Source organism: Anomaloglossus baeobatrachus, chromosome 4 (genome assembly GCF_048569485.1).
Source record: "Anomaloglossus baeobatrachus isolate aAnoBae1 chromosome 4, aAnoBae1.hap1, whole genome shotgun sequence".
In the NCBI taxonomy this organism is placed as follows: domain Eukaryota; kingdom Metazoa; phylum Chordata; class Amphibia; order Anura; family Aromobatidae; genus Anomaloglossus; species Anomaloglossus baeobatrachus.
Genome location: NC_134356.1, coordinates 468,497,611 through 468,523,202, shown reverse-complemented (window position 1 = coordinate 468,523,202; position 25,592 = coordinate 468,497,611). Strand labels below are relative to the sequence as shown.

General features: G+C 45.8%; 1 protein-coding gene across 2 annotated transcripts in view; it reads left to right on the top strand.

The window, feature by feature from the left end:
* The window catches only part of ENTREP2 (endosomal transmembrane epsin interactor 2), a 1,488,859-nt gene that overhangs the window by 1,324,750 nt on the left and 138,517 nt on the right, over positions 1–25,592 (top strand). For both annotated transcript variants that reach the window (XM_075342723.1, XM_075342722.1), the window contains exon 9: positions 15,515–16,093. In XM_075342723.1, coding sequence (XP_075198838.1) covers positions 15,515–16,093 — 579 coding nt within the window. The remainder of the gene's footprint in view (positions 1–15,514; positions 16,094–25,592) is intronic.

Here is a 25,592-nt window from a genome sequence, read left to right as displayed (position 1 = left end):
CTGAAATCAAAGGAACCTAGTACAGGTTGTATAAGTAGCTATTGTCAATGACTGGATGACCATAGAATATTAAAATTACCCTTTCCGACATATAATGTTACTGTTATGTCATATGCCAGCTCGGTAACCCTTTTTTCCATGGCCTGCACCTTTACTGGGAGATGATGGCTGTGTTAAACTGTCATCATCTACCTATAATAGCCTTGAGAGTAGAGATGAGCAAAATGATAGAAGTTTGGTTCGGCGGGTTTGTGAAAGGTCTGTTTGGGATCTGGACTTGACCTGAACCCCAATGGAAGTCAATAATTGGGCAGTTTGGGTCTCTGCCCACATGTAGCCAGCCATAAACAGATCATTTCTGGGTTCAGGCTGGAATTTTCCTTTTTTTTAATGGTGCACAGTACATCCAATCATGTTGTAACCTTCAGTGCGAGCCGATCAAACGCTGCAAGTGGCTCGCACTGAGCTGAGCACCGAGCGTACCCAAGAACAGCAATGCTCACATGAATGGTTTGCATACGTAAAGCACCCAATCCCTGAACTCATACTCTGTTTTTTTTTTGTAAAGTCTGTGTTTGGCATAAACACCGAACACCAAATTTCGGGTTCGCTCATCTCTACTTGAGAAGAGCTCCACCTGTGGTTGATAATTGGTTGAATTTGAGGGTCTAATAGACCCTTGTGCCTGTCATGAAGGTACTTCTGTGAATGCCAGCATGTGACTGGTGTTCGTAGGTGACCATCATTTTTGTTACATACAGCAATATTGTGGTATTGCTTTAAAAAGCAAAATTTCCAGGTCATTTTTACTGGACACAATGCTGTAGATAAAAAAAAAACTATTGTGGAATTGCAATTTCTCCGCTACTTTGATTGCCAGTACACTATATTATAAAATGGATTGTATCTTTCAAAAGTACAACTCGTCTCACAAAAAACAAGCACTCATACATTTATACAGAAATACAGTGTAAACGTAACACTTATTTTTGCTCATACTTTTTGTCAGCTTAACTGAAAGATCTAAGACTCTATGAATGCAAAAAGTCTTTTTCTCTCAAATATTGTTCACAAATTTGTCTAAATCTGTGATAGTGAGCACTTCTTTGTTGCGATAATCCACCCCCTCACAGGTGTGGCATATCAAAATGTTGATTAAAAAGCATGATTATTGCACAGGTGTGCCTAATGGCCACTTTACACGCTGCGATATCATTACTGATATCGCTAGCGTGCGTACCCCCCACCCCCATCGTTTGTGCGACACGGGCAGATCATTGCCCGTGGCGCACAAAATCGCGTGGACCCATCACACTACTTACCTGCCTAGCGACGTCACTCTGGCCGGCGAACCGCCTCCTTTCTAAAGGGGCGGTTCGTTCAGCGTCACAGCGGCGTCACTAAGCGACCGCCCAATAGAAGTAGAGGGGCGGAGATGAGCGGGACGTAACATCCTGCCCACCTTCTTCCTTCCGCATTGCCGGCGGCCGCAGGTAAGGTGAGGTTCCTCGTTCCTGCGGTGTCACACATAACGATGTGTGCTGCCGCAGGAACGATGAACTACATCGTACAAGCAGTATCAACGATAATTGGGAATAGGGGGGCATGTCACCGATGAGCGATTTTGACCGTTTTTGCGACGATTCAAAAACGCTCATAGGTGTCACACACAACGACATCGCTAAAGCAGCCGGATGTGCGTCACAAAATCCGTGACCCCAACGAGATCGCTTTAGTGATGTCATAGCGTGTAAAGCGGCCTTTAGGCTGGCCACAATAAAATGCCATTCTAAAATGTGCAGTTTTACAGTATTAGAGGGTTTCAGGGGGTCAGAAAACCAGTCAGTGTCTGGTGTAACCACCATTTGCTAGTCTGCCATCTGCCCTGTACAGGGAAAAACAGGATTCATCCTTAAAAAGAACACTTTTTCAACATGCCAGATGCCATTAAATATGATAATTTGCCCACTTAAATCGGTTACAATGACAAGCTGCAGTCAGGTGGAGGCTCAGGTGAGTACGACAAGCGTGCAGATGAACTTCCCTGAGACAGTTTCTGATAGTTGGTACAGAAATTCTTTGGCTATACAAATTGATTGTTGCAGCAGCTGCCTGGGTGGTTGGTCCCTGATGACCTTGTAGGTGAAAATGCTGGATCTGGAGGTCCTGGCTGGTGTGGTTACACATGGTTTGCAGTTGTGAGACGGGTTGGATGTAATGCCCAATTCTATGAAACACCTTTGGAAAAGGTTATGGTAGAGAAATGATCATTCACTTCACAGGCAACAGCTCTGATCCACATTCCTTCAGTCAGCCGACACAATGTGACTGTAGGAAAGTGAGGGACAGGGGACTCCTATAATGATGCTCACACTAGGGGACCCTAGACTATCTGTAACCTCTGGATTACCCCAGATGGTGGAGATACCGGAGTCCCATGCCTTACTATACTCCTGACCAGAACAAAACTGTCCCCCTCAGGGAAGGAAGGGGGCAGGAGTGTGATGGCAACACAGAAAAAGACAGGGAAAAACAAATCATAGTCACTTGCAAACTCACAGGAACAAGCAGTAAGACACTAAGGAGAAAATCAAGAGAAGTAAGGCAGCAACAAAAGGGTCAACAAGGGTTAACACTGCAACCACTCACAGCAATGAAGTACTACGATCACCAGTAATTCTGGAGCACCTCACCAGATCAGTATCATTAAAGGAAGTGTCCAACTAGCATAATATATATATATATATATATATATATATATATATATATATATATATATACATACATACATACATACATACATACATACATACATACATATATATATATATATATATATATATATATATATATATATACACACAGTACAGACCAAAAGTTTGGACACACCTTCTCGTTCAATGAGTTTTCTTTATTTTCATGACTCTTAAAATTGTAGATTCACATTGAAGGCATCAAAACTATGAATTAAAACATGTGGAATGGAATACTTAAAAAAGTGTGAAGCAACTGAAAATATGTCTTATATTCTAGGTTCTTCAAAGTAGCCACCTTTTGCTTTGATCACTGCTTTCCACACTCTTGGCATTCTCTTGATGAGCTTCAAGAGGTAGTCACCGGAAATGGTCTTCCAACAGTCTTGAAGGAGTTCCCAGAGATGCTTAGCACTTGTTGGCCCTTGTGCCTTCACTCTGCGGTCCAGCTCACCCCAAACCATCTCGATTGGGTTCAGGTCTGTTGACTGTGGAGACCAGGTCATCTGGCGTAGCACCCCATCACTCTCCCTCTTAGTCAAATAGCACTTACACAGCCTGGAGGTGTGTTTGGGGTCATTGTCCTGTTAAAAAATAAATCATGGTCCAACTAAACGCAAACCGGATGGAATAGCACGTGGTAGCCATGCTGGTTCAGTATGCCTTCAATTTTGAATAAATGCCCAACAGTGTCACCAGCAAAGCACCCTCACGCCATCACACCTCCTCCTCCATGCTTCACGGTGAGAACCAGGCATGTAGAGTCAATCCGTTCCGTTCACCTTTTCTACAAAGACACGGTGGTTGGATCCAAAGATCTCAAATTTGGACTCATCAGACCACAGCACAGATTTCCACTGGTCTAATGTCCATTCCTTGTGTTCTTTAGCCCAAACAAGTCTCTTCTGCTTGTTGCCTGTCCCTAGCAGTGGTTTCCTAGCAGCTATTTTACCATGAAGGCCTGCTGCACAAAGTCTCCTCTAAGGGCGGCTTTGCACACTACGACATCGCAGGTGCGATGTCGGTGGGGTCAAATCGAAAGTGACGCACATCCGGCGTCACTTGCGATGTCGTAGTGTGTAAATCCTAGATGATACGATGAACGAGCTCAAAAGCGTCGTTATCGTATCATAGCTGCAGCCTCCGACATTTCCATAATGCCGGTGCAGCGACAGGTGCGATGTTGTTCCTCGCTCCTGCGGCAGCACACATCGCTGTGTATGAAGCCGCAGGAGCGAGGAACATCAGCTTACCTGCCGCCGGCTGCAATGAGAAGGACGGAGGTGGGCGGGATGTTTACATCCTGCTCATCTCCGCCCCTCCACTTCAATTGGCTGCCTGCCGTGTGACGTCGCTGTGACGCAGCACGACCCGCCCCCTTAGGAAGGAGGCGGGTCGCCGGCCAGAGGGATGTTGCACGGCAGGTATGTGCATGTGAAACTGCCGTAGAGATAATAATCGCTACGGCAGCTTTCACTAGATATTGCACGTGCGACGGGGGCGGGACTACCGCTGCAGCATCGGTAACACATTGTTACCGATGTCGCAGCGTGCAAAGCCCGCCTAACAGTTGTTCTAGAGATGAGAAGGTGTATCCAAACCTTTGGTCTGTACTATATATAGGGCCACATCTGGAATACGGGATCCAGTTTTGGGCTCCACATTTTAAAAAGGACATTCAGAAGTTAGAGTCAGTTCAAAGGCGGGCAACTAGACTATTACAAGGAATGGAAGGCCTCCCATATGATGACAGGTTGAAAAAGTTAGATATCTTTAGCTTAGAAAAAAGACGTCTCAGAGATCTCATTTATATGTATAAATACATGTGTGGTCAATATAAAGGACTGGCACATGACTTATTTCTTCCAAAGACAGTACTAAGGACCAGGGGGCACTCACTGCGAGTGGAAGAAAAGCGATTCCGACACCTAAATAGGACAGGGTTCTTTACAGTTAGAGCGGTCAGTCTGTGGAATACACTACCACAAGAGGTAGTAATGGCAGATACTATAACAGCTTTTAAAAAAGGGCTGGATGATTTCCTCAGTACACAAAACATTGTTGGTTATAAATGACTTAGTGACTAAATGTAGAACTGGTGGAGGAAGGTTGAACTAGATAGACCTAGGTCTTTTTTCAACCTAAGTAACTACGTAACTATATATATATATATATATATATATATATATATTTATATATGGGTAATGAATGTACCTGGCTTCCCCTAAGCATGTGATCAAAGGAGACTAAAGGTGGTGTCACACACAGCGACAACGACATTGCTGCTACGTCACCATTTTCTGTGACGTTGCAGCGTCACTGTGTGTGACATCCAGCAACGAGCTGGCCCCTGCTGTGAGGTCGCCGCTCGTTGCTGAATGTCCAGCTTCATTTTTTGGTCGTCGCTCTCCCGCTGTGATGCACAGATCGCTGTGTGTGACAGCGAGAGAGCGACGAAATGAAGCGAGCAGGGAGCAGGAGCCGGCATCTGGCAGCTGCGGTAAGCTGTAACCAAGGTAAACATCGGGTAACCAAGGTGGTTACCCGATATTTACCTTCGTTTCCAGCCTCCGACGCTCTCACGGTGCCAGTGCCGGCTCCTGCTCTCTGCACATGTAGCTGCAGTACACATCGTGTAATTAACCCGATGTGTACTGTAGCTAGGAGAGAAGGGAGCCAGCGCTAAGCAGTGTGCGTGGCTCCCTGCTCTCTGCACATGTAGCTGCAGGACACATCGTGTAATTAACCCGACGTGTACTGTAGCTTGGAGAGCAGGGAGCCAGCGCTCAGTGTGTGCGGCTCCCTGCTCTCTGCACATGTTGCAGCACTGTCGTTATGATCGCTGCTTCGGCTGCTGTTTGACAGCTAAGCAGCGATCATAACAGCGACTTACAAGGTCGCTGCTACGTCACAGAAAAGGGTGACGTAACAGCGACGTCGTTGTCGCTGTCGTTTAGTGTGACCCCAGCTTAAAGGTACTGTCACACATAACGAGATCGCTAGCGAGATCGCAGCTGAGTCACCGTTTTGATGACGCAGTAGCGATCCCGTTAGCGATCTCGTTATGTGTGACACTTACCAGCGATCAGGCCCCTGCTCTGAGATCGCTAGTCGTTGCAGAATGGTCCAGGTCATTTTCTTCAAAGGCGATGTCCTGCTGGGCAGGACACATCGCTGTGTTTGACACTGTGTGACAGGGTCACAGTGACTGCTGAGATCGTTAGACAGGTCGCTACTGCGACCTGTATTGTTCCTGCATCGCTGGTAAGATCTGGCTGTGTGACATCTCACCTGCGACCTCCCAGCGACTTACCTGCGATCCCTATCAGGTCGCATCGTTTTTGGGATCGCTGGTAAGTCGTTGTGTGTGACTGGGCCTTTAGAAGCAGCCCAGTAGAGATTAACTCTTGCTAGCCTGCCTATGAACCACAAGTCTGTGGGTTGACACCCGAGTCTGCCTGCACTGATCACAGACATAAGAGAAGTTAGTAGACAGAGTGCCAGAATCTGCAGTCTCCACAGATCCTGATGCTGCCATGACAATCGTCGATGTTTGTAAAATCCTCCTTTTGACATCAGCATGACAATTGCATGCTCCCTCAAAACTTGCGATATCTGTGGCATTTTGTTGTGTGATAAAACTGCACATTTTACAGTGACCTTTTATTGTTCGATAGCCAAAGGCACACCTGTGAATTGCCATGCTAGCTAATCAGTATCTTGCTATAGGCCCCTTTACACACCGAGACTTTCTAGCGATCCCACCAGCGATCCGATGTAACACCTGCCTGGATCAACAGACTCAGGTAGGATGTAATGGACAGACTAGAGGGAAGCACCTCACCAAGCAGGACCCCAGAACCCTGAAACCCTTTAACCCCTATACAGGGATTTGGAATTGCACAGGGCCCTGGAGATCTCTACCCGTGGAAGGCTGCAGTCCGATGAGAGTAGTCGTCAGGCAGGGTCAAACCAGGAACAGCAGAACAGGGACAGAATCGGCAGGCAAAGCCGTAAACAGAAAACGTAGCAGTGGTCAGATCCGGGTCGGGCAGCGAGGTACAAAACAGCAGGCAGAAGGGTAGTCAATGTGAAGCCCCGAGAACGCTGTGTCGGTGCATTACCTTCAGGGACTCCACTGGCTCAGTCTGGTCACAGGTAGGAAAATCTTCTGTTTTGATTGTCGTGACGCCACTCTCAGAATTGCGGTCAGTGGGGACCGCCACTGCAGGTTAAGGGATGCCTGGGGCTGATGGTGGGTGCAGTCAGTTGTAATAGCCTCCTGAGAGTGAGGCAAGCCCCAGGGCCCTGTGTAGGTGTGTAGAACCACAAGGCGCAGAATAACTCCACACAAGCAGGATGTCTTTCAGGGGTTTTACTCACAGAAGGTGGCAGAGTGAGTAACCCGGGCGTAGCTGGGATGAACCAGGCTGGAACAAGGTATCCTTCAGGCTGACTGATGATGGTGACTACCGACTCGCCTTCCTTAGCCCTTGGTGGTTTGGGGTAACCCCGACTTCTAGTCCCTATGGGGGTCACCCAGGGAAGTAACTGCTCCCCTCGTTTGGTTGCCGTTTGCTTGTCGCCTGGACCAGATCACTCCAGCTGCTTGCCTCCTGTGAACTATGGGCCCTAACTGTGGCTACGTGGCTGCGGCTTTTGGGTGTTGTGGTGTGGGCTTTGAGGGCCCCACACCGGCAGGTTTAGCAAGGAAAGGTGGATCTATCCCCGCTCTGGGATCTGCCGCCCGTTTGGGCCTGGTACTCCCTAGCAGTCTCCTTACTTCCCATTCCGTGCTCTCTCTTTAGCTGGAGATGGATTTCGGGTAGCACTCCTAGGTGACCGTTCTCCCCCGTCGGTAGCCACTGCGCGGGCGCTGTTAGACTGCAACAGCCCCAGGGGTCTGCTCTTCTCTGAGCTCCCTGGACTCTGCACACTAAACTGGCTCACTGCTCCTCCTCTCCTGTTCTTGCCTACGCCACCTAGCAACCAGGCTCTCTTACCACACCCCTTGAGTGGAGATGGAGGCTTTTGGCCCCCTCCACTATTCCAGTGGAGGTGAAGGCTTTTCCCCCTCCTGGGATCCCCAGGGGTCCTCTCAAAGGTACATGTGTGAGACCTGATCACTATGCGCCTGTGTAGTCACACCTCGGTCAGCCTTCTGGATTACCTGTATTGTACTGTCCCCAGCATGGGTGCAGTACTCAGTGGTGCCTGACCAGGTCAGGGGCGCCACATCAACAACAAGCAAGTCAGCGCACAGGAATCACAAAACAATCAGCACATGAGCCAGAATCAGAACTATCTCTGGCAGAGGTCAGCAGACAGGAGGGGGAATAAGAAGGGTGTGGTGTCTTCCCATAGCTGTAGCTGAATGATGGTACTTCAGCTGGGAGATACCCACCACTTACAGTCAGCCAGCGGTACTGCAGATCCCAAGATAACCCAGCCCAGTGGATGATCGGAGCCTGCGCCCACCTGTGCTGCTGACATCGACTCCTCTCCAATCACCAGCACCATCCACGGCAGGAACACGGTGTCGCCTGGCGATCGGAGCAGAAGTTGACCTGGCCGGGATTGCTGGAAAGTCTCTACATGGTCACTGGTGAGCTGTCAAACAGGCAGATCTCACCAGCGACCAGCCACCAGCCAGAAGCGACTCGTGTAATGATGCTGCACTTGGTAACCAGGGTAAATATCTGGTAACCAAGCAAAGCGTTTGCTTGGTTACCCGATATTTACCCTACCTGGTAACCAGTGTACACCGCTTACAGGCTGCCACCGCTGGCTCCCTGCACACGTAGCTAGGGTACACATCGGGTTACTAAGCAAAGCGCTTTGCTTATTTACCCAATATTTACCCTGGCTACGTGTGCAGGGAGCTAGCGCTGGCAGCCTCTAAGCAGCGGACGCTGGTAACCAGGGTAAATATCGGGTAACGAAGCAAAGCGCTTTGCTTAGTTACCCGATATTTACCCTGGTTACCAGCTTACACCTGTCACGCTCCCCGGGTCCCCTGCTCTGCTCCCCGGCTCACCTGCCACGCTCCCCGGCTTCCCTGCGTCGCTCCCCGGTTCCTCTGTCCGGCGTCCGCCGCTCCCCGGTCTCCAGCCTCCATTGCCTGCGGTTCCCAGGCGTCCTGGTCCCCGCTCCCGGCGCCCGTCGGCTACTCAGCCCCAGCCCTGCTCTCCTGCTTCCTCCTCACCGCTCCCTGCCCTGGCTTCTGGCACCCGGGCCTCGCGCATGCGCATTAGGGCGCGCGCGCGGTCATTGACCCTTTCTTAAAGGGCCAGCGTCCACTGAAAGGAAATTGAGCACACAGGTACAGGGTATAAAGGGGTTAGTGTCCAAGTGGGCGGGGCCTGTTCTTCGTGTTTCCCAAGCTAGGAGTCAGGTCTCCTTGTGTTCCTGTGAGATACTCACCTCTCTCTCTTCTAGAGCCGGTCCTGCCTCGCCATCCGGTCCTGCCGAATCCCGAACCCCGAACGCTGACTATCTGCCATCCTGACTGTCCGTTCCATCTCTGATCCCTGTGGTGACCCGTCCTCTCGCTCCATCGGTTCCGGACTCCGCCTGACAACATCTCGGCTTCCGAACCTGAGCTCCGTCACCCGGACTACCATCAGTGACTCCGTGGTCCCAGGGACTTCTCCATTCTACTCTTGTGCACGGACTGTCCTGCTACCCGTAGTGCTCCAGCTACCGGACCCCTTACCTTCATCAAGGAGTTCGGTCCAGTGGATCCACCTCCTGGGTCTGCCCGTCCACCTGGCCCTAACAGTAAGAACAGGCCATGGATCCCGCCGAAGCACTAGCGGCCTTGCAGGAAGAACTCACACGCCAGCGTGAGACTCAGACCCGCATGCTGAACTTTATGTCTTCTGTGGACGCCCGCCTGAACACGCTACAAGCGTCGGTTACATCTTCAGCATCTCGGGCTTCCACTAGACAATCCACGGCTCCAGCTCCCGTGGCAGCCTCCTCGGATGCTTCCAGGCTTCGTTTGGCCTCACCACCCCGGTACGCCGGAGATCCCAAGACCTGCAGGGGATTCATAAACCAATGCTCCCTCCATTTCACGCAGCTGCCGCATTTGTTTGCCTCCGACCAAGCCAAGGTCGCCTTCATGATGTCCCATCTAGAGGGTGAGGCATTGGCGTGGATGAACCCCTTGTGGGAGAAGGAGGACCCTGTGACCATGAACATCCAGGAGTTCCTGCAGGCATTTCGTGGCACCTTTGACGAGCCCGGACGCGCCTCCGCGTCTGCCTCATCTCTTCTCCGGTTACGTCAGGGGACTCTGACGGTGGGTCAATATGCCATCCGTTTTCGCACCTTGGCTTCGGAACTCGGGTGGAACAACGAGGCTCTAACCGCCGCCTTCTGGGAAGGACTCTCGGGTCGAATTAAAGATGAGCTGGCTGGTCGTGACGTACCGTCCACCCTGGATGCCCTGATTACCCTAGCGACTCGAGTGGACATTCGCTTTCAGGAGCGATCCAAAGAGGTGTCCCGTGAGAGACGTCCGGTACGGCATTCCTCTCCTCCGCAGAAGCCCGCCGTACTTCAGTCAACGGCATCTGGTGTCTCCGTCCACGAGCCCATGCAGATCGACCGTGTGCGGCAGTCTGAACAACGCCGAGCAGAGCGGCTCGCCAAGGGCCTCTGCTTCTACTGCGGAGAGGGCACACACCTTCTACGCTCCTGTCCAGAGAGGCCGGGAAACTCCAAAGCCTAGGGTTGGTAGGAGAGGCCACCCTAGGTGCTGGGACTCTCTCAGACCCGGTTACGTGGACTGTTCAAGTGACAACGGGAGAGACGCGGTTCACGGCCGAGGCGTACCTCGATTCTGGGGCAGCAGGCAATTTCATCCAGCAGGCCACGGTGGACAAGTACCAGGTGCCTGTTACTCCACTCGACAAACCCCTCATGATTGCCTCTGTGGATGGAAGACCCCTCTCTGACACCATCTCGTGGATCACCAGGCCCTGCACACCGAGAACATCGCTCTCTACGTCCTCCCACACATGTCCCATCAAATTCTGCTGGGACTCCCCTGGTTAAGGACACACGAACCGTCAGTCAGCTGGGGCACTGGTGGTGAAATCACCCGATGGGGCTCTTCTTGCCATGAGAACTGTCTGAAGACCATACAACCCATCCGACGACCTCCGGTTCCAGAGTCCCTACCGGGACTGCCCTCGGCCTATTGGTCCTTCGCGGACGTCTTTGACAAAAAGGAATCAGAGGTACTTCCGCCACATCGTCCTTACGATTGTGCCATCGACCTGCTCCCGGGAACTACACCACCTCGAGGAAGGATATATCCGCTGTCTCCTGCCGAAACAAGGGCCATGTCTACTTACATCTCAGAGAGCCTGGCAAGGGGATTCATTCGGAGATCCTCCTCTCCTGCTGGAGCAGGCTTCTTCTTCGTTAAGAAGAAAGAAGGTGACCTACGCCCATGCATAGACTACCGGGGATTGAACCAAATCACCGTGAAAAACAAGTACCCCCTGCCGCTCATCCCCGAATTGTTTGATCGGCTTAGAGGAGCTCGTGTGTTCACCAAGTTGGATCTTCGGGGTGCCTACAACCTGGTCCGCATCCGCTCTGGGGACGAATGGAAGACCGCGTTCAATACTCGCGATGGGCACTATGAATACTGTGTGATGCCCTTCGGCCTGTGTAACGCACCAGCAGTCTTTCAGGAATTGGTGAACGACGTGTTCCGAGACCTTCTCTACGTCTGTGTGGTGGTGTATCTTGATGACATCCTGGTCTTTTCTCCGGACCTCCAGACCCACAGAGAGAACGTGCAGCTGGTACTAGAACGACTGAGGGAGAATCGTCTGTACGCCAAGTACGAGAAGTGTGTCTTCGAGCAGTCTTCTCTTCCCTTCCTGGGTTACGTCATCTCCGATACCGGACTGCAGATGGATCCGAAGAAGGTCTCTTCCATTCTCAACTGGCCTCCTCCTTCTGGACTAAAGGCAATCCAACGCTTCCTTGGATTCGCCAACTATTACCGCTAGTTCATCCCTCACTTCTCGGCTCTGACTGCTCCTCTCTCCGCCTTGACCAAGAAGGGGGCTAATCCAAAGGACTGGTCACCTGCGGCCGACGCCGCGTTTGGCTCTCTGAAGCGGGCATTTGCCTCCTCTCCTGTACTCCACCGTCCGGAGTTAAACCGACAGTTCACCTTGGAGGTGGATGCCTCCTCCTCGGGAGCCGGAGCAGTGCTCATGCAGAAGTCCTCCTCCGGGAAGATGGTGACTTGCGGTTTCTTCTCCAAGAGTTTCTCAGCGCCTGAACGCAACTACACCATCGGTGACCGAGAGCTATTGGCAGTCAAACTGGCTCTGGAGGAATGGCGCTACCTTCTGGAAGGAGCAGTGTACCCCGTTATTATTTACACGGACCACAAGAACCTGGAATACCTGCGGTCTGCTCAACGACTGAACCCACGGCAAGCCAGGTGGTCCTTGTTCTTTGCCAGATTCGATTTCCAGCTCCATTTCCGATCCGCGGACAAGAATGTACGCGCAGATGCCTTGTCCAGGTCATTCATGCCCATGGAGCAGGAGGAGGAGACATCCCAGCCCATCATCTGTCCTAGTAAAATCATTCCGGTGACTCCTGTCACCCTGGCCCAGATACCGCCCGGGAAGACCTATGTTCCTGAGACTGACAGGCAAAAAGTGTTACACTGGGGCCATGCCTCGAAAATAGCCGGTCATGCTGGTCAGAAGAGAACATGGAGTACGATTGTACGTCATTACTGGTGGCCATCCCTTCGGACGGATGTCGCTTCTTTTGTCTCAGCCTGCTCCTCTTGTGCCAGGAACAAGACGCCCAAACACCTGCCATATGGCCGTCTTCTGCCTCTGCCTATACCCTCAGTTCCGTGGCAACACATTGCGATGGACTTTATTACGGACTTGCCACTGTCCTCCGGACACACAGTCATATGGGTCGTGGTGGATCGGTTCTCTAAAATGGCTCATTTCATCCCTATGGCTGGACTGCCCTCTGCCCAGGAACTCGCTGACGCCTATATACAACACATCTTCCGCTTGCATGGCTTTCCATCACACATTGTGTCCGACAGAGGAACTCAGTTCACCTCCCGCTTCTGGAGGGCTCTCTGCAAACATCTGGGAGTGACTCTGGACTTTTCTTCAGCCTACCATCCTCAGTCGAACGGCCAAGTGGAACGGGTCAATCAGATCTTGACCTCCTTCTTACGTCACTATGTCAACGCCCATCATGACGACTGGTCCACGCTTCTTCCTTGGGCTGAATTCTCCCATAACCACCACGTCAGTGAGTCCTCCTCCAGCTCTCCCTTCCATGTCGTTTACGGACTTCAGCCTTCCGTCCCATTGCCTGTATCCTCTTCCTCGGATGTCCCTGCTGCTGATGCTGTAGCCCGTGACTTTGCAACGATTTGGGACTCAGTCAAGGCGTCCCTGGGACGTGCTTCCCTGCGGATGAAGAGACATGCAGACAAGAGGCGTCTGGACCCTCCGTGTTTCTCTCCAGGAGATCTCGTCTGGCTTGCTTCCAAGTATGTCCGATTGAAGCTACCATCCTACAAGCTGGGACCTCGCTACATCGGGCCGTTTAAAGTCCTCAGCAAGATCAATGAGGTCTCCTACAAGCTGCAGCTCCCGGCCACGATGAGGATACCCAACTCCTTCCACGTCTCCCTGCTCAAGCCGGTTGTCCTTGGTCCCTTCTCCGCTGCTGCCAGTTCGGCTCCTCCTCCTATTGCCGATGACGACATCTATGCGGTAAGGGATATCGTGGCCATGAAAACCGTACGGGGCCGACAGTTCTTCTTGGTGGACTGGGCAGGGTATGGTCCTGAGGATAGGTCCTGGGAACCCCGGGAGAATGTGGGTACGCCTCTGATCCGTGCCTTCCTGTCCCGGTTGCGGGGAGGGGGGCATGGGGGGGTACTGTCATGCTCCCCGGGTCCCCTGCTCTGCTCCCCGGCTCACCTGCCACGCTCCCCCGCTTCCCTGCGTCGCTCCCCGGTTCCTCTGTCCGGCGTCCGCCGCTCCCCGGTCTCCAGCCTCCATTGCCTGCGGTTCCCAGGCGTCCTGGTCCCCGCTCCCGGCGCCCGTCGGCTACTCAGCCCCAGCCCGGCTCTCCTGCTTCCTCCTCACCGCTCCCTGCCCTGGCTTCTGGCACCCGGGCCTCGCGCATGCGCATTAGGGCGCGCGCGCGGTCATTGACCCTTTCTTAAAGGGCCAGCGTCCACTGACAGGAAATTGAGCACACAGGTACAGGGTATAAAGGGGTTAGTGTCCAAGTGGGCGGGGCCTGTTCTTCGTGTTTCCCAAGCTAGGAGTCAGGTCTCCTTGTGTTCCTGTGAGATACTCACCTCTCTCTCTTCTAGAGCCGGTCCTGCCTCGCCATCCGGTCCTGCCGAATCCCGAACCCTGAACGCTGACTATCTGCCATCCTGACTGTCCGTTCCATCTCTGATCCCTGTGGTGACCCGTCCTCTCGCTCCATCGGTTCCGGACTCCGCCTGACAACATCTCGGCTTCCGAACCTGAGCTCCGTCACCCGGACTACCATCAGTGACTCCGTGGTCCCAGGGACTTCTCCATTCTACTCTTGTGCACGGACTGTCCTGCTACCCGTAGTGCTCCAGCTACCGGACCCCTTACCTTCATCAAGGAGTTCGGTCCAGTGGATCCACCTCCTGGGTCTGCCCGTCCACCTGGCCCTAACAACACCGCTTACACAGAGTCGGTGCTCGTTTGTCCCTGCTGTCAAACACAGTGACGCATGCTGCGCAGCGGGAAACAATGGACCAAAAAATGGTCCTGAACAACTTGTAGTGATCAGTGACCTCACAGCGGGGGCCAGGTCTCTGATGCGTGTCACACACTGCAATGTCTCTGGGGAGGTTGCTATTACGTCACAAAACCGATGACGTTACAGCGATATCGCTAGCAATGTTGCAGTGTGTAAAGGGGCCTTATGTCACACCTATGTGGTGGATGGATTATCTCGGGCAAAGTAGAAGTGCTCACTAACACAGATTTACACAAATTTGGGAACAGTATTTAAGAGAAAAAAGCCTTTTATGTGCAAAGAAAAAGTTTTATATCTCATCAAAAATGTGACAAAAACAAAAGTGTTACGTTTATATTATTTTTCAGTATATGCTGAAGGAAAATAAAAAAGTTATTGCTCTTAGGAGAAAGGGAGGAAAAATTAAATTGTGTATCAGATTTTTCATGTGATGATCTTAAGGGTTTTTAATCTTTGTTTCACTTGCACTTTTTTATTGTGATTGGACTGACAAATGCTAGATATCTATTTCATTGATTTTCCACCCAATTATAACTCTCTATGCAATATTACCTCTATAGTAATTAATTATTTATGGCTTCATACTTTATCATGCCTCATGTTTTTTTTTCTCCTGTACTCTGTCTTTTCATTGGATTTTTTTTTTAATATAATCATGATTGAAAATAAGATTTTTGTATTGTTCTAGTAGTAGAGTCTCCTTGTTGTATTGGATTGCTTCAAATTACCATTTAATTCATTTTCAATGTGAGACCAGAGATATTTTTGTAAAGTTATTTTTCCATATTAATTTAGAGGGGCTCTCCAAAATTAATTATTCGCTCTTATATTGCAAAATATTTTTCCCTATATCTCTAAAAATATATGTCATTCAAGACAAACTGTTGTATTTTAGCTAATTGTTATCTTCATCTTTTACATTGTAGTGTCTGTGGACAGCACCTCTATTCTGGTGTCAGAAATGGCTGACATCCCTGCTCATAGCTGCTCATCAGAAGACCTTTGTTCTTTAGAGGTTCAAGGTTCCTTGCGTTCTGCAGACTTTTCTCCATATAGCACTAATCGCACAGCAGTTACAGAAAGTAGCTGTGCTAGTTTGGAGCATAGTCTCCGCTGTGGCCTTCATCTCACCAATTCTCAGTGTTCACCAGACGATGATGGAAGCAGAGCATCAACAGACAGATCCCAGTGGCAAGATTGTGATAATTATACTCAGTCCAGATCCTTGGACTCTTCATCTCAAAATCTGAGCACTCCTGAAAGAGAATCTCAATTATCGACAAAAGAAAGGAAAGTATCATTGAAACCTATAAAGATGTGTTGTGGTGTTTTTAGCCAAACACCTGGACAATGCCAACCATCACCAAGCACATTACCAATTAATCCAACACCTCACTCAGGACAGAAGGAAAAGACAGCCCAACAGCACCATGCCAGAAGATATCGGATTGCCAGTATAGTCCGCTCCACCAGTGACCCGGTTTCCTGCTCATCTAATACAGAAGGTAAACCAACCACTTATACGAGTGCACCAATGGGGCATCAAAAAGACATATATAACCTGAATACTATATAGTATTTCCTATTACAATTGATATGCAGACTAATATATATTGTAAATTAAGAAAATGTACAATTTCTTACAAAACTTTTACCACTAAAATTTAACCTGTTCCCAACTACCAAAGGTAAATAATGGTATTTGTGCAGCACCGGTGTTTGTGTACGTTTGGTGGTCAGGTGGGATTCGGACCCCCAGAGTCCTCAAAGTGCCAGGATTCTGGTGCAGAGCAATAGTACTGAACTGCAACATCATTGGAACCTGATTGACTGGATTAGACTCGGCCAGAAGCCGGGTCTAACAGGCATTCTGTCAGAATCACACTGACAGGTGTAATATATTGCCATGCTTGTGCATTGCACCAGTGAACAGAGTAATAACAATTAAACTTCCAAAGAGGGACTGGGGAAAAAAATAATGTGATATTGGTGAGGATGTGGTACAGAAGTGGAGCTTTTCCAAGAGTGAGTGTTGGACTGTGGAAGGATTGAGGGTTGGAGGTGGAGCTGAGATGCAGCCTGGGCAGAGTCTCAAGGGGGTCTAAACATTTTGCTGGTATGGGGCCCTGAAATTCCTGGTATTTGGGGTATAAATAGTGTGTCTGCAACAACCCCTTTATGAAACCTGTTGCTTGTTGGACTTTCTATTTTTAGTTATTTAAATAGATAAAAGGCTCTTATGAAGGTGCCCATATTGATTGACACCCAGTTTTTATCAAAAAAAGATGTAACTAAAAAAAACACAGGGGAATTTTAGGGAACACGTTGCTTAAAATTTATATACTGTGTTCGATCCTATTGGAGGGCTAGAGATGGTAATGCATAGCCCAGAAATTTCTTTCTTAGTTGGTGAATCTCTGTATAAGGGCACGCTAAGACTGGCGTATAATACGGAGAAGTGCAATGCGAGAAAAAAATCTTATTCAATGAGGCAGAGCAGATCTGCGTATTTTTTTTCAGGTCTAATCGGCGTTAGTAAAAAATTTGCAGCATGCTGCAATTGATTGGGCATATCAGATGACACTTTCCAATTCAAGTCTACGGATACAAGAAAAAAAATGGACAGCACACAGACCATCCACATGTCGTCCTATTTTTGCGCACAGTTAACAGCCAGAACCTTGCTGGCAACCAATAAAAAAAAGTTATAAAGAAATAGATAGATGGATAGATAGATAAGAATAAATAGATATCCTGCAGATATATAATTTAACAACTCCCCTACATATTCTACACCTGCACCCTTTAGAACCTTTCATGGGGCACTAAAGGGTGTTTAGTCTAGTTTAACCTAATAAATAAATAATTTAAAAAAAAACCGACGTGCGCTGTTCCCTATATTTGATAACCAGCAAAGCAAAGGTAAAATAGACAGATGGGGGCTGATATTATCAGACTGGGAAGCTCCATAGTTATTTGGCACTTCCCATCCTAAAAATACTAGCCATCAGCTACTACAGATGTAGCACATCACATAAGATGGGCCAATTCTGGTGACTTGCCTCAGCTCATTGTGATTGACTTGGTGAGGTGGCAATCGGGGTAATTTAGGTAATGGTTTTGGGTATTGATACTGTGTAGTGTCAGCTGACATCAAGCCCTGGTGTTAATAATACAGAGGTGTCTCTCAGACACCCCTATTACTAACCCAATAAGCCAAAAGAAAAAAACAACCACACAAAAATGGTTTATTTTAACCCTTTTACGACCTTGTACGTATCTGTACATTCAATGCTATGTCTGTCTCTTTAATGTGGGCTCTCACGGAAAGACCACATTTTTCCCCTCACAGGTCAGCTGATATGATCAGTTGACTGCGGGATTTAATGCTCTTCAGTCGGGAGCGTGCCATTCCCCACTGGTATCGGCAGCCCCATGATGCAATCATGGGTCGCTGATGGGTTGTCATGACAATCGGGGAACAGCTGATGATCCCTGTAGCTGTCATGATGAAGTTCCTGTAAATGCTGGCTGAGTGATGGCATTCACAGGAAATCAGCATTTCTGCTGTACAGAACAGTACTGAAGTATCACTCTGAACAGCAGAAGCGATCAGACAGCGTGAGCTTCAAGTCCCCTAAAAAGGCTAGTAAAATCAATAAAAACAAAAAAAAATTAAAAAATATGAAAAAAATACAAAATACTTTTGCCCCATTGAAAATAAAACAATTAAAAAAAACTATATATTTGGTATTGCCAATTTCAGAAACACCTGATCTAAAGATATAAAATAAATTAATTGGTAATACTGGTTAGTAAATGTAATAGAAAAAATTCCAGCAACAAATCCATGGAAAAATCTTCATTAAAAATTCATATTTTATTTATCAAAAACTTATAAAACAGTCCATGTTATCAACTGCCCCAGCAGAGGACGCGTTTTGAACGACACAGTTCTTAATCCGTCTCTAATTCTTTTGAGAAAAAAATGGACTCATTAAAAAGGGGCTGAAACCCCAACATGAACGTCATTAACCAGTGAAAAGTTTAGAAGGTGCAGCAAAGAAGTTCTCCTATTAACCCTACATGTCCAAAGTCCCAGAGAAGACTAACCACAGTCTCTTTTAGCACTAATTCCCATATGTCCAACTCCCAGTTTGTTTTTAATTATTTTTATTTTTATTTTCATTTCTCTTTCTATTTATATTGTTATTTTTATTTTTATTCCATCATTCTATCCCTCTACCACTATCTCCCAATCACAAAATCGGAAGCAAATTCAGAGACAAAAAGTCCCCTTATAATAGAATTTATTCCTAGGGATTTTTTTTCTCTATAATGTTTTTCATAAGCTTCTAACAAACTTTTATTAGCCCACTTTTTTCTCAATCAGAAAAAGGACACTGGAAAACGCTACACATTTCATTCCCGTCAGAATCCACCATCCACCATGATATGAAAAACGAAATTATAAAAAATTACAAAAAAATACAAAAAAACAAAAAATTCAAAAAAATCAAAGTTTAGCATTTAACACGCTACTCATCCCTAATATGCATATAACACATCATTCCTCCTATTCAAACCCATAGGGTATCTAGTTCCCATCAGGAAAATCCACTTGATCTCTCTGTGCAACAATAGCCTTTTCAAATCACCTCCTCTTTTAGGCAACTTCCCTTTTTCTATCGCGTTTACTTTCATATCTGTCAAATCTCCTGCATGTACGTCCCGAAAATGTTGAGACACTCCAGACAAACTCCTGGTTGTCACATTATTCGCGTCATACACATGCTCCGAAATTCTCCCCCTTAAAGGACGCGACGTACTCCCAATATATTGCAACCGGCAAGTTACACAGGAGATCAAGTAGACTACATAATCTGTACCACAGTTTATCATAGAATTTATCTCATAATTTTTACCTTGACTAAAGGAAGAAAAGCCTTTGGTACCTTGCATAAAAACACAAGAACCACACGATTTATGTCCGCACTTATAGGATCCTTTTGTTGGAAGCCAGTTCCCTGTGGCTCCCTCCACTCCATTCACATTAGGCCTATTCATGTGGTCACTAGGTGACAATAACGCATTCAAAGCCGTATTCTTTTTGGACACAAACTTGACTCCTTCTTTCAAGATTTTAAACAATGTCTCATCAGTTGATAATATCGGTAAATACTTTTTGACCACATGTACCACTTCATAATAGTTTTTACTGAATTTTGTGGAGAAAACCACAGGCAACTTCGACCTCCCCACTACTTCATTTGTCTCCAAATACTGCGCACTACTTTTCAAATTAGTTTTTTCTTTAGCTCTTTCCAAATTATCTCGGCGGTACCCTCTAGCCACAAATCTTTCATCAATAATTTTACATTCTAATTTATAATCCTACTCACTCGTGCAACATCTCTTTGCCCTTATGTACTCACCTGTTGGGATGTTCTCAATAATATGCCTCGGGTGACAACTCCCTGCATGAAGCAGAGAATTCCCCGCTGCAGGTTTTCGATATAATTTACATTCTATCATTCCCATACTGGGATTACCATTCATGTTCATGTCCAAAAAATGTATTTCTTGTTCCTCATGCTGGTGGGTAAAAAATAAATTATGAGCATTATTACTGATGTAAAATAAAAAATCCTTTATTCTATCTCTCTCCCCTTTCCATATAATCAATATATCGTCTATATACCGAAGGTATATAGCCATATCTTTTGAAAAAGGATTAGAATAATTAAAAATATACTGCTCTTCCCACCAGAACATGAATATCCCTGCCAAAGAGGGTGAAAATTTGGAACCTATGGAACATCCCTGCAGTTGGACATATCGATTATTCAGGAATGAAAAGTAATTATTTTTTAATAAGAAGTTGGTCACTTCCAATATAAATTCTTGTAAGTCAGATTTATAGCCAGAATACCGCTCGAGCTGATTCTTCAGAGCCAGAATCGCAAGATAGTGTGGAATTGACGTATAAAGCGTCTGTACATCACATGTCAACCAACTATAGCCTTTCCTCCATTCCACTTTTGACAAAATATTCAACACGTTTCCCATCTAACACAAAACTCGGAGATGCTTTTGCCAGTGCCTGCAGATGATCATCAAGCCATTCTGACAAATGCTCCGTCATTGACCCAATACCCGAAATAATAGGTCTGAAACTAGGTGGAAATAAATTCTTGTGTGATTTTGGGAGAGCGTGCAGCAGTGATGTTCGTGGACATGAGGGAATAAAATACTCTTTTTGTTTAGCATTAATCAATCCCAAATGTAGGCCCTCATCTATCAACTTCTCTAGGGCCACTCTAACTCTCTCTACAGGATCATAATCTATGCTTTTGTATGTTTCACTATCCTTAAGCAATTTCAAAATTTCCCTCTCATACAGTCCCACGTCCATCACTACTACCGCTCCCCCTTTATCAGAATTTTTTATATTAATATTCAGATTATTCTGTAGTGTTCTTATAGCATCTTTCTCCTTTTTAGACAAATTTTGAGCCATGACTTTTTTCTGATTGTACAAACATGTCAGTTCTTTCTCAACAATATTCTGGAAATCTGTCATTTGATCTGTTCTTGAAACAATAGGATAGAAATCTGGATTAGGTATTCTCCTTTTCCTAACTATATCATCTTGAGCACTAAGCTTCAAATCAGCTATGGAAAGATCTCTCAGATCCTGCAACGCCAATTGCTCACGGAATGAAGAGGGGGAAAAAACCGCATCGGGTGGATGAGGTTCCTCCAGCTCCTCATTCTGATCGCAAAAGAAATGTCTCCTGACGGTCAATTTTCTAACAAATTTGTTTACATCAAGTATGGTCTCAAATAAATTGAAACCCGTATTAGGTACAAAATTTAAACCTTTTTCCAAAATTTTGATTTCACTTCCATTCAGAATACAAGCTGATATATTTATTACAGACTGCGCTTTCTCTTCATCTACTTCTTTTTCCCTCTCGTGAAATGTCCACGCTGATACTCCTTTCCTTCTATGCCTGCGGCCGGCCCTCCTTGTTTTTTTCTTTGACTTTTCTGAAAAAAATATTGGTTTTTTGAATTCCCCATGGAAGTCGATGGATCCTCCATGTTATTCTCAGATGCATCCGTGTTATAGTCTGTGGATTCCAAATCCGTTGTCTCTGGATCCGTTGAAGAAAAATTAACCTTATTATGATTCCCTCTATTCCTTGTTTTTAAAATAGATTTAGGACCGTCTCGAGGATATCTCCGATAACCATGCCATGTATAAACTCGATCATTCTCATAGTCTCTTGAATCTCTACTAAACTTCTTTTCTTTAAAGGCTGTGATTTTATCTTCCAATACAATGATTTTTTTATTAATTTGTTCTTTCATGAGTTTGTAAGACTCCAGACTATTAAATTGTGCCAATGAGTTCTCAACTTCCTTCATTCTACCTTCCAAATCCGTTAATTTGCACTGCTCCTGTTCAATAATAAGCTGGATCAACTTTCTTGAACACTCCGACAGGATCAGATTCCACTTAGTCATGAATTCCTGATTGAACTCCGTGGTAGGTCTCTTGCTCATACGGAGCCCTCTAGGAATCATTCCTTTATCAAGATATGCCTGTAAGGTCTTGCTGTCCCACCATGTGCGAATTCTAGAAGACATAATCTTCTCCAGATCCCACATGAGTTTACTCAACTCCATGTGTTCTTCCACGGGGATATCTTGTGCATTCGTGGAAAAAATCTTTGCTGCTCTCTCCACTCTTCTCTGGTTATTAATATTAAAAAACTCATCATCTTGTACATTTGTATCACTTTGAGCAATCTCCATTTTGTAAATCGCACGGTAACCGACAACACTCTTCAATGAATTGAAAAATCAATGCTCATTCATAAGATATATATGGTTGTGCTGAATATACTGCAGGGAGCACGGACACAACCTGCCCAAACTCTGAAACATCCAAAATTACTTTGTCCAGCTCACCTGCTTCTCGCCGGAGACCGCTTATCCAGGACCGTGCACGGAAAGGAAGGTAGCAGAATTCATTTCATGTAATAGAAAAAATTCCAGCAACAAATCCATGGAAAAATCTTCATTAAAAATTCATATTTTATTTATCAAAAACTTATAAAACAGTCCATGTTATCAACTGCCCCAGCAGAGGACGCGTTTCGAACGACACAGTTCTTAATCCGTCTCTAATTCTTTTGAGAAAAAAATGGACTCATTAAAAAGGGGCTGAAACCCCAACATGAACGTCATTAACCAGTGAAAAGTTTAGAAGGTGCAGCAAAGAAGTTCTCCTATTAACCCTACATGTCCAAAGTGTCAGAGAAGACTAACCACAGTCTCTTTTAGCACTAATTACCATATGTCCAACTCCCAGTTTGTTTTTAATTATTTTTATTTTTAATTTTATTTCTCTTTCTATTTATATTGTTATTTTTATTTTTATTCCATCATTCTATCCTTCTACCACTATCTCCCAATCACAAAATCGGAAGCAAATTCAGAGACAAAAAGTCCCCTTATAATAGAATTTATTCCTAGGGATTTTTTTTCTCTATAATGTTTTTCATAAGCTTCTAACAAACTTTTATTAGCCCACTTTTTTCTCAATCAGAAAAAGGACACTGGAAAACGCTACACATTTCATTCCCGTCAGATTCTATATCCACCATGATATGAAAAACAAAATTATAAAAAATTACAAAAAATACAAAAAACCAAAAAATTCAAAAAAATCAAAGTTTAGCATTTAACACGCTACTCATCCCTAATATGCATATAACACATCATTCCTCCTATTCAAACCCATAGGGTATCTAGTTCCCATCAGGAAAATCCACTTGATCTCTCTGTGCAACAATAGCCTTTTCAAATCACCTCCTCTTTTAGGCAACTTCACTTTTTCTATCGCGTTTACTTTCATATCTGTCAAATCTCCTGCATGTACGTCCCGAAAATGTTGAGACACTCCAGACAAACTCCTGGTTGTCACATTATTCGCGTCATACACATGCTCCGAAATTCTCCTCCTTAAAGGACGCGACGTACTCCCAATATATTGCAACCGGCAAGTTACACAGGAGATCAAGTAGACTACATAATCTGTACCACAGTTTATCATAGAATTTATCTCATAATTTTTACCTTGACTAAAGGAAGAAAAGCCTTTGGTACCTTGCATAAAAACACAAGAACCACACGATTTATGTCCGCACTTATAGGATCCTTTTGTTGGAAGCCAGTTCCCTGTGGCTCCCTCCACTCCATTCACATTAGGCCTATTCATGTGGTCACTAGGTGACAATAACGCATTCAAAGCCGTATTCTTTTTGGACACAAACTTGACTCCTTCTTTCAAGATTTTAAACAATGTCTCATCAGTTGATAATATCGGTAAATACTTTTTGACCACATGTACCACTTCATGATAGTTTTTACTGAATTTTGTGGAGAAAACCACAGGCAACTTCGACCTCCCCACTACTTCCTTTGTCTCCAAATACTGCGCCCTACTTTTCAAATTAGTTTTTTCTTTAGCTCTTTCCAAATTATCTCGGCGATACCCTCTGGCCACAAATCTTTCATCAATAATTTTACATTCTAATTTATAATCCTCCTCACTCGTGCAACATCTCTTTGCCCTTATGTACTCACCTGTTGGGATGTTCTCAATAATATGCCTCGGGTGACAACTCCCTGCATGAAGCAGAGAATTCCCCGCTGCAGGTTTTCGATATAATTTACATTCTATCATTCCCATACTGGGATTACCATTCATGTTCATGTCCAAAAAATGTATTTCTTGTTCCTCATGCTGGTGGGTAAAAAATAAATTATGAGCATTATTACTGATGTAAAATAAAAAATCCTTTATTCTATCTCTCTCCCCTTTCCATATAATCAATATATCGTCTATATACCGAAGGTATATAGCCATATCTTTTGAAAAAGGATTAGAATAATTAAAAATATACTGCTCTTCCCACCAGAACATGAATATCCCTGCCAAAGAGGGTGAAAATTTGGAACCTATGGAACATCCCTGCAGTTGGACATATCGATTATTCAGGAATGAAAAGTAATTATTTTTTAATAAGAAGTTGGTCACTTCCAATATAAATTCTTGTAAGTCAGATTTATAGCCAGAATACCGCTCGAGCTGATTCTTCAGAGCCAGAATCGCAAGATAGTGTGGAATTGACGTATAAAGCGTCTGTACATCACATGTCAACCAACTATAGCCTTTCCTCCATTCCACTTTTGACAAAATATTCAACACATGTTTCCCATCTAACAAAAAACTCGGAGATGCTTTTGCCAGTGCCTGCAGATGGTCATCAAGCCATTCTGACAAATGCTCCGTCAATACCCGAAATAATAGGTCTGAAACTAGGTGGAAATAAATTCTTGTGTGATTTTGGGAGAGCGTGCAGCAGTGATGTTCGTGGACATGAGGGAATAAAATACTCTTTTTGTTCAGCATTAATCAATCCCAAATGTAGGCCCTCATCTATCAACTTCTCTAGGGCCACTCTAACTCTCTCTACAGGATCATAATCTATGCTTTTGTATGTTTCACTATCCTTAAGCAATTTCAAAATTTCCCTCTCATACAGTCCCACGTCCATCACTACTACCGCTCCCCCTTTATCAGAATTTTTTATAATAATATTCGGATTATTCTGTAGTGTTCTTATAGCATCTTTCTCCTTTTTAGACAAATTTTGAGCCATGACTTTTTTCTGATTGTACAAACATGTCAGTTCTTTCTGACATATCAAAAGATATGGCTATATACCTTCGGTATATAGACGATATATTGATTATATGGAAAGGGGAGAGAGATAGAATAAAGGATTTTTTATTTTACATCAGTAATAATGCTCATAATTTATTTTTTACCCACCAGCATGAGGAACAAGAAATAAATTTCCCCCTGATGAACTAATCTTATAGCTGAGATTGTGAAAGGTATACGTTGGGGCTCTCTCCGGGGGG